The sequence below is a fragment of the Gekko japonicus genome, unplaced genomic scaffold, assembly GCF_001447785.1.
Source record: "Gekko japonicus isolate JY-2015 unplaced genomic scaffold, Gekko_japonicus_V1.1 scaffold832, whole genome shotgun sequence".
Classification (NCBI taxonomy): Eukaryota; Metazoa; Chordata; class Lepidosauria; order Squamata; family Gekkonidae; genus Gekko; species Gekko japonicus.
This window is the reverse complement of record NW_015169198.1, coordinates 11,184-21,451: the sequence shown is the minus strand read 5'-3', so window position 1 is coordinate 21,451 and position 10,268 is coordinate 11,184. Positions and strand designations below refer to the sequence as shown.

Genomic DNA, 10,268 nt, shown 5'->3' with positions numbered 1-10,268 from the left:
TCCCGTAGAAAAATAATAGAAACTGAGCTTATTCGCCCATGACCGCACTAAGGGTGCGATCCTAGGCACGCCAGGGAGTAAGTCCCATTGAACTCAGTGAGATTTCCTTGTGAGCCAAAAAAAATAAAAAACCAGCGGGTTCTAGATCGAATCAAGCCTGAATTATCCCTAGAAGCTAAAATGACCAAACTGAGGCCATGGTACTTTGGTCGCATTATGAGAAGACAAAGAGTCACGGTAAAAGAACGTTATGTTAGGAAAACCTGAAGACGGATTGACTCGATCAAGGAGGCCACGGCCCCGTTGGCAAGACCTGTGCAAGGCTGTTAAAGACAGGACGTGTTAGAGATCATTAATTCATAGGGTCGCCATAAGCTGGGGGTGACTTGACTGCACTCAGCGCACACACGCACACACACACACACACAACTGGGGGTGACTTGACTGCACTCAGCACACACGCACACACACACACAAAGGGACCGAACTACATCCCAGGGTTTGATTTCCAAAAGTACTTGAAGGGAATAAGCCGCCCACTTACAATCAACAAGGGATACGTCCAGTCCAGGTTGGTTGAAAACTGTCTAAGAACAGACTGCGGGCCGCGCACCGCCTTCCTCCAGCGTTCTGCCGGCTGAGCCCCACTGAATTCTGCGAACCCCTGCGCAAATTTCGGCGTGGGATCTCCGCTGCAAACCTCCCAGACTACAGGCCGGCTCCTAGAAAGCCCCGAACAAAGTAATGCTCACGAGCCACAACCGACTATAAAGCTGATAAGGGGGTGAGTCCTTGCTCCGCTGTGTTGTTGTGCACTACTGACTCCGTCTCTCTACAAACCAATGCTCCCTCTAAACTCTGGAGTCTTGTGAGCAAAAATTCTACTTTGTGAGCTACTGGCATTAAAGTTGTGAGCGAGTGATTTGGCTATTGCATAAATTAGTTTGCTCCAGAGCCGTCCTTCCTGAGCGAAGACAGAAATCTGTGAGCTGGAGGCTAAAAAACTGTGAGCTAGCTCACACTAACTCAGCTTAGAGGGGACACTGCTACAAACTAGCTGGCCTGGTGAAATTATCCTTTTCAGCAGCTACTTCGAGGCTCCTTTTTGTTTGCTTTGTCATCACCTGGGAGTGAATGGGGATTCGGGAAAGACTCGCGTGTGTGAGGGTACGGAGGTTTGGGTGTCAAACCTTCGGTCTCCTCCGTGCTGCTATGCCTTTCCCGGAAATATGTAGACTGCAAACACCAGACAGTGAGCAGTTACGTTTGTTATGAAGGCTTCCAGAGACATGGTCCATCGGCAGATCGTGTGTATGTGCGCGTATGTGATAAGTATGCCTATCATAAAATACACCTGCATCCATTATTAATCTGTCCGTCCGTCCCATCCGCTCATCACTCGGGAGAAACAGCGCAGGGCCAGCGCCTTGGCTTAGTAGCTCGCATCTCTGTCTACGCCGACTTAACTTAACCTTTCATCGTTTTACGATAGTAACTTCCGAGCGCTTTGGAAGAATTGCTGCCATCATGTTAGGACAAGGAAAGGGAAAGAACGATGATTGTCCCCGGGTTAGGGCTTCTTGCCCAGTGAGAACACAAACTTGAGGCCAGCACGCTGTTTGGGAAACAGGTTGTTGTTGTGTCATTGCAAAGACATTACCGCGACCAGCAATTAGTCAGGCGCTGTTTGATTTCGCTGTAACGGACTGCCAGGCTTTCCCCACAGGAGGCTGTTGGAAACCCTCCTTGCCTTTTCTCTTCCTTGAGCCCGAATCCGAGGTGGGACACAGAACTGACTCTCGGTGAGGTTAGATGTACAGCCAGCAGGGTAGCAACAGGCAGGATCTTCAGGAGCAAGACAACAAATGTTATCTTACATCCTATTTGTCATTGAAAAGCGCTTTGCCCTCCTTATCGGCGAACATCCACTTCAACAATACCCCCCTGAAATGGAGCTGTTATTAGCTGAAATGAAATGAAGTCTGCAGAGCAACGCTTTCCCTAGTCTTCCAGTGTCTGAACTGGGTCTTTAGTCCAGCCATTCCTATTCTGCCAGTTATTCTGATGAAGCTCCCAGTGTTACTTCTTTGTTAAGTTGTGAGGACCAAATATTTTCCTGCTGCTAAGGAGCTGGAAGTAGCATTTTCCTGTTTCATGCTTACAACAATCCTGTAGAGTAGGATTGGATGAGAAAGAAGGCCTGGCTAAAGAAAAGCCAGTGGGCTTAAGGGGTTTATATCGGGTCCAAGTTTAACACACTGCCCTTCTTACACCTAACTGGTTTAAAGATGGTGAGGCATGATTCAGACCCATCTTCTTTTACCTGGAAGCCAAGAAGTGCCTAGGTTATCTGTGGTTGTTCCCTGGGAAGGGAAAGGTACTCTGAGCGTGTTCCATGGCACTCTTTCTTTGTACTAAAGAGGTGTCCCAGGGATGGATACTGACACACAGTGACAGCGCCTGGTACTGAGTCTTGGATTCAAATGAAGCCTTGTTCAAAAGTTCCCCACTTCTTTGAATCCCACTGTGTTGCTGTTGGCCAAAACAGGCTCTCTTCTCACCAGAGTGCAGAATTTATTTCCCCTTGGCATTTCCTGAAATACTTTGGAAATGGAAAATTCTTCTGAAAGAAGCCAAATCTAAAACAAGCAGATCACAACCAGGCCGCTAGGTGGTACATTCAAAGCTTTCCCCCCTTCCCTTGCTTGGAGGTACACAGATTGCCTGTACAGGATCACCCATGTCACAAGGTTGTTGTGAAGATAAAAATGAAGGAGAATTAAAAAAAAAACCCTGCTTTGAATCCCCATTGTGGAGAAAGGTGGGGTATAAATGAAATAAAGAAATATAGCTAAAGATGGGAAGCAGGTAAATACAGGATGGGAAGAAGAGAAGGAAACAGGGAAAGGTGAGGATATCAGGGCTACCAGGAGGAGGGAAAAGGAAATAGTCTTGGAAATCGGATAGAGGGAAAAGTGAGGTGCAGCCTCATAAGTCCTTGCCAGTTCCCCACTGCACAACTGGGCCAGAGTTTTCTAAAGAAGAGGCTGCTAGGGAGATGGAGGAGAGAAGAGAAAGGCAGATAAAGATAATTTAGCTGGTGGGTAGCATCATAAAAAGTAGAGACATCACCCTGCCAACAAAAGTCCGCATGGTCAAAGCAATGGTATTCCCAGTAGTCATGTATGGCTGCAAGAGTTGGACTATAAGGAAGGCCGAGCGCCGTAGAATAGATTCTTTTGAACTATGGTGTTGGAGAAGGCTCTTGAGAGTCCCTTGGACTGCAAGAAGATCAAATCAGTCAGTCCTAAAAGAAATCACCCCTGACTGTTCCCTGGAAGGCCAGATAATGAAACTGACGCTCAAATACTTTGGCCACCAAATGAGAAGGGAGCACTCACTGGAGAAGACCCTGATGCTGGGAAAGATTGAAGGTCAAAGAAGACGGGGACGGCAAAGGATGAGATGGTTAGACAGTGTCATCGATGCAACGAACATGAAATTGAGCCAACTTCAGAGGATGGCGGAAGACAGGAGGGCCTGGCGGGATCTGGTCCATGGGGTTGCGAAGAGTCGGACTCGACTGTGCGACTGAACAACAAAAAAAAGGAAGGCAGGTAGGACAAAGGAAAAAAGGAGAGGCTATGGGGGCTTTCAGGAAAATGAGACACACACCCCCTCACAAGTCCTTGCTGGTCTCCTGCTTGTACATTATAAAATCAATTATCTGAGGCATACTATGCAACTATATGTTCAAGGGCGATGGAGGATGGTATCCCAACTGTGGAACTTCCTATCCAGGGACATTTGCCTGTCTGCCTCCTCACTCTGTCCTTAGAAGGTAGGCAAAGAAGTTCTTTGCCATGCCGCAAATCAGTTTCTCCTTGCAGAAGTGCAGTTTTAATTCTTGCTTTGTTTTATTGTCATGTTATGGCTGCTGTGATATTGTTGCATTACCATTTTATTATTGTCATTAGATGTGTGACTCTGAAAGCGGAACTACATTTGGGACATGATCAAAGTATACAGAGGCATCTAATGTTTTCATTTTTGCAGCGCGCTTGGCAATCTCCTAAGAATGGCGCTGCTCGGAGGCATGCCGCTGAATTGATGTATACTTTGCTGATTTATTTTCATTTCATTGGCCACATTTTATACCCTGCTTTTTCTCCCAATGGGGACCCAAAAGGGTGCTCGTTTCCCAGGTCAGAGATGTGAACCCAGGCAAGGTTTGATTCCCAGCAGCTCATCTGGTCTAGGAAGGGAAGAGTGAGCCTGCGTTGGGGCTGAGGGCAGGGGAGGCGTACAAAGACGGATGGGACGGCAAAAGCCACGTGTTGGGCTGTGGGGCCCGGAGTTTTGCTGCCAGGGCCGCCTGCCTCTCCCTCCCCTCCCCGCCCGTGTGTGAGAAAGGGAGACAGCGAGAGCGTTTTCTGGGCGGGGGATAGCAGCGAGTGATGCTCTCCAGCCCGGCCGGAGAGCGCAGTCCCCTTCCAGGATGGTTGCAACTCCCCTCCCTAGATGGTGCCAGTGGAGCGACAGGCAGACGGCTGAATGGGGCGCCCCAACAACGCTACGCCGGGGCTGCGGCTGGTGCGTATCTCTCCTCTTCCCGGGGGGGCTTCCTCCACTCTTTGCAGCGGAGGTAGCAGCGGAGGCTTCCTGAAAGAAAGGCAGGCCCGGATTGCCCGCTCTCCATTGACGGAGTGGCTGTCTTGCAAGGCGTGAGTGGGCCGGGTTAGAAGGAGGGAAGGAGAAGAACCGGATCAGTGGGGGGTGGGGGGAGAAGGGCTGTTGCGAACGAAGTGGATGAGACCGCTTGAGAAAGGGCAGCTGTCGACGGCGCGCAAGAGGTCTCTCGGATCACAGGCAGTGTTCCCTCTAAGCTGAGTTCGCGTGCGCTAGCTCACGGTTTTTTAGCCTCCGGCTCACGCGTTTTTTTGTCGTAGCTCGGGAAGGAGGGCTCCAGAGCAAACTACTTTATGCAGTAGCCAAATCGCTGGCTTACAACTTTCATGCCAGGAGCTCACAAAAGTAGAATTTTTGCTCACAGGACTCCACAGCTTAGAGGGAGCATTGATCACAAGGGACCCGTGAGGAGGAGGAACTGCTGAAAACGAATACCGATTCGTTGATTTTTGAGCCCTCAAAGGCTAGTTTGGCACTGACTTTGTCACAGGGCCCACAGCTAGTCCTTAAGATTTCCACGGGGACCAGCAGAAGTCTGCACAACCCCGTGTGGTTTGCAGGTATTGGATGGGGTGAGACAGAATCCCGGGGAACCTCCTCCCACTATCACTATCCTGGCCATAAAAGTATATTTTGTTAGCCTCTAACATGCTGTTAAGATTCTGGGTTCCTGTTATTCTGAGGGATAGTTTCTTAGAGGAGGGGGGGGGTCTCCCAGGTGATGCAGGACAAAAGAATTCCTTCTTACCCTGCCAGTGGGTGCTTACTGCTCACACTACTGCCCCCCACCCCTCTATTGCCAGCCATCTAGTCCATCCCCAGGAGTGCAGCCAGAAGCATCATGTGGTTGTAGCTGCTGAAGCACAACAAGGATATGGTGACTCCGTTGGCAGTTGTACATTCGCCCTCCTATTGTGTTGCTGGCTGCTAGATGATAGGGTTGGGTTTTTCTGCTGACGATGTCCATTGGGGATTATTAGGCAGGCCACATGCACACAGCTTTTGTTTGGGCCTTTCTTTCCCCCTCACCTCCCTGAGAGTGTAAGGTTAATTGGGGCCCCAGAGATAAAAAAAGCAAAATTGTGCAGTGACAAGAGTTTTCCCTAGCAAAGGTCAGGAGAGAGAGAAATCGCATCGGAATGAGCCTGATGACAGCAAATTGGCAATGAGGGCAAGGAATTATTCCACGATTGCATTAGGAGAACATCTTACAAGACATGTCTTTAAATTACATCAAGAACTTCTATGAAGGTTGTGTAAGTATGAACTGCAGGAGAAATGCTGGAAGAAGAAGTACGCTCTACTTAGTGGGAGAGATTGGCAGGGCTAAGGATGGTAATCCCAGCAGCATGAACTCTTTCCATTTCTATGTGTGTTTGCATTTACAGTGCAATCCTTAAAAAAACTTACACCCTACAAAGCAGTTTTGACCTAGGGTTGCACTGCAGATTTTTAGGGGTGAGAGTTAACTGTTATATTGCCATTGTATTGGTTGCATCATCAGTAGTCTGAAGATTTATTTGAATCACTGGAGCTGCGATCACACACACTAAATAATTCACTTTCAATGCACTTTCCAACTGGATTTTGCCAGTTCACACAGTAAAATCCATTTGGAAAGTGCACTGAAAGTGGATTGAAAGTGGATTATTTTGTGTGTGTGATCACAGCCTATGTATATATTTGATTGGAATAATGGAACACAAATTATTGGGAAAAATAAATGTATTTATTTTTCAGTAGCTCCTGAATCCTATTTTATAGCCTTGTCCTAAAGACAAGGCTTGAACCCAGAAGGCCTTTCAGGGTAATCTCCAATCGAGTGCAAGCAGCTGCAATCAGGACAGAAAATCAACAGGAACCCCTAAGTATGCATAGAAGTGCCTTGTGCATACGCATGGGACATTTAAATCTTGACCACTGCTTGGAAATTTCTCTCTGAAATCAGAATTTGGTCTCAGGCAACTCACCTGAGACAAGATATCATTACAACAAGTGGTCTTGAAAGATTGTCTCCATTGTCCACTGCACAACAAGCTTCCATATAATGGACCTGGGAGAAAGAGTACCAAAAGTGTATAGTCTATTTTATAGAATTAAGAAATATACATAGTGAAGACTTTTTCATGTTTTAGTTCTTTCCAATTGAATCTTCCCATGATTCTTACAGCTTAGGCCTCCAACTGTGATTGGTCAATTCCACACTCTCTTCTTTGGCTCTGTACGGATGTTCTTCCTTGGTGTTTTGGGCTTTGCAGTTTATGGGAACGAAGCCTTACACTTCAGCTGTGAACCCGACAAGAGGGAAGTGAATCTATTCTGTTACAATCAATTCAGACCCATAACCCCACAGGTAAATTTTTCATTTTGTTTGAAGGAATTCATCAACCTATTTCAGTTATCAAAATGTTCTTAAAGATTTAGAGCGGATCTTTATACTACATAGAATGGCGTAATAATGGTGGTAGAATTTTGGCCTAAACCGCTTCAGAATTCAGATGGGGGTTTCACTTTTGAAAGCTTCCCATCCAAAGACCCCCTCCCTCCAATGCCCTGCATGGAGACTCAATATATCCTTATAGCCAATGTTCAACTTGACTATATAAAAAAAGTTGTTTATATATATAAACAGCCCAGTCAAAAGTGGTACTGTCCAGAATGTTATCTCAGTATACCCCCTCATCCTGTATAACAAGTTTTTCAACATCATCTAAAGAGCAGCCAGGAAACAGGCTGCAGGGTTACTTCTTATTATGTTGATGTGAAAGTCTTTGTTATATTTTATTAGATTAAAAAACAAACTAAGGAACCACAAACTAAACAAAATTAAACTGAAATGGCCCTTGAAGAATAATTAAATATTGCTCAGAAAATTCCAATATATTATTATCTTTTGCAATAAATCCCCATCTACATCTGATGGCTAATTACATTTTCTCAGTTGATGAGGTGCAATTCTATTGTTGGACTTGATCTTTAAACTATATATGTAAAAAAAATCTTATTTTATGAAGCCAGTGCTTCCTTTCCCCTGCAGATTAAACACATTGAAGCCAGGTCCTCTACAAATGCCTTTCTGTCAACCATCTCCTCTGCAAGGGGTCCACTTTTTTTCTTCTAATATGTGAGCCACTGCATTTCATTTTAAGGATATGTACACCTCTTAAAGGAATACCACTATTAATTCATATCAGGTCAGATTTCTGTGAACAATCTTTCCAGCATATCAACATTCTGGCAGTTCCTCTTTCTGCAACTATGCTCCTAATAATTAGCATAAATTTTCCCCAGCTTTATTTGTATTTCACTGAATCATGAGATTTATGGTCCACATATGCTGTATACACAGTTACTAGCTTTCTGCATATAAGTATGATACTCTAGACTATAAGCTAGAACAAATGTCACCCTTTGATTCTTCTAAATCTACAATCCAAGGACAAGGTCTTGAAAGCTGGTGGCTCCTGTAGAAGGGTGTGAGTATAGGACACTATCTCCCTCTATTCCTGAATGTAGCTTGTTAAGGCAATTGCTTCAAAGATATTTTGAGCACAGAAACTGAGTTCCCACCCTTTGAGAATCTAAGTTAGAAATGTATGTGGTTGGATGTGTGAAAGTTATACAACTATACTTCTCCAGGATGTAAATGTGAAAAAGTACAAAGGAGCACACCTATGCTACATCTGGAAGGGTATATTTAGCCCAGAATATGGTTTTAATCATGCTTCTTTATGTATTTATTTCATTTATGCCCTGCCTTTTTCTCCAATGGGCCCCAAAGCTGCTTCCATCATTCTTCCCTCCTCCTGTTTATCCTCACAACAACCCTGTGAGGTAGGCTAGCCCGAGAGTATGTGACTGTCCCAAGGTCACCCAGCAAGCCTCCATGGCAGAGGAGGAACCTGAACCTGGGCTTCCCATATCCTGGGCTAACACTCTAGCCACTACACCACACTGGCTCCTTTATATAGTTTTTATCAGTTGCTTAAATATACGGTGTGTCCTGGAGCTATTTAGTCCTGCACAGGCATCCACTGTGAAGTAAAGACACATATTATAGGTTAGTGTCCATAAGATATATACAGGTCAAGGGATTCAATACCCTCTGTAAATAGGTCCAAAATGGATTTTTCAGTTAAAGCTATTGTTATGCCAATAAAGGTTATTGGAACTGGAATTGGATTTTTCAGTTTGTTCCCTTCATGAGTGGGCTTTGTATACACTTCAATATTATTGTCATAGTGCAATTCTGAATTCTGAAGATATTATGATCCATATTTCTGTTAACCAAGGGTGACTAGTTGTAGTCCTAAAAAAGAAAAATAATACTGTAGAATGAATCCACTTGATTTTTCAGATAAAGGCTATTTTCATATGATCTATGATAAATAAACAGAAACAAGTATCACAAGATGCTCAGATGGTTGTCTGTTATCAGGAAGTGCAGTACCATCGTTAATGATCTGACAGCCAAGTTTCTGCTATACTTTAGGTATTCTGGGCTCTACAGCTAGTGACCGTACTGGTACCTGGAGCCATTTTCCATCTTTATGCTGCATGTAAAAACATCGCTCAGGAAGATATCCTCCAAAGGCCTGCCTACACCGTTTTTTATATTCTCTCTGTTCTGTTAAGGATCATCCTTGAAGTTGTGGCTTTTTGGCTTCAGAGTCAACTCTTTGGTTTCCAAGTGAACCCACTCTACAGATGTGATGCAGGACCCCTTGATAAAAAGTTTAATATTACCAGATGCATGGTACCAGAACACTTTGAAAAGACTATCTTCCTTATTGCAATGTACACATTTACGGTGATTACCATTATGTTGTGTATTGCGGAGATTTTTGAGATCTTATGTAGAAGGTTGGGTTTCTTGAAGAGTCCGTAACTTTATTGTTATAATGAATTGCTCTTATTCAGCCAATCACCATTCTGCATTTTATACAATGAATTTCTCAGTTCAGAACGGAGAAAACTTCCTTAAATATCTGCAGATTTCTACAGGCAGTTCTATCTTCTTTTTTTAGCTACTACTAATGAAAATATATATCGGACATCCAGATCAGAAGCATGTTTACCCCAAAGCCCCATGAATTCAATGGGGCTTACCATCTACTAAGTGAATGTAGGTTTTCATCATAAGAATACTTACTTGGGATCACGACCCAATGAACTCACTGGGATTTCCAAGTAAATGTGCATGGGATAAGCTATTGGATTGGTCTAATTGAACTTGGTGGAGCATACTTCTGAATAGAATGTTTAGCATCATACCATAAGAATACAAACTAAAAGGCCTTAACTTGGATAGCCCAGGCACATCCAATCTCATCAGATCTCAGAAGCTAAGCAGGGCCAACCCTGGCAAACATTTGGATGGGAGACCTACAAAGAATACCAAGGCCAGAAGTCAAAGCCACTTCTCTGAACTTTATCCATGCCCCAATAGGAGTCACCAGAGGTTGCCATGACTTCTAGGCACAGGCACGCACACACACACACGCACACGCACACACACAAATGCAAAGAGTACAAAATAAAAGGACTATATTACTGGATGGAATGTACTAGGGCAAACA

The 10,268-nt window shown here is 44.6% G+C and overlaps 1 protein-coding gene across 1 annotated transcript; it reads left to right on the top strand.

The window, feature by feature from the left end:
- The first annotated feature begins 5,906 nt into the window (after window positions 1-5,906).
- On the top strand, window positions 5,907-9,577 carry LOC107114734 (gap junction epsilon-1 protein-like). The gene is made up of 3 exons (XM_015416323.1): window positions 5,907-5,945; window positions 6,860-7,042; window positions 9,182-9,577. Exons 1-3 carry the CDS (start codon window positions 5,907-5,909, stop codon window positions 9,575-9,577), a joined length of 618 nt encoding a protein of 205 aa, XP_015271809.1.
- The last annotated feature ends 691 nt before the right edge of the window (window positions 9,578-10,268 follow it).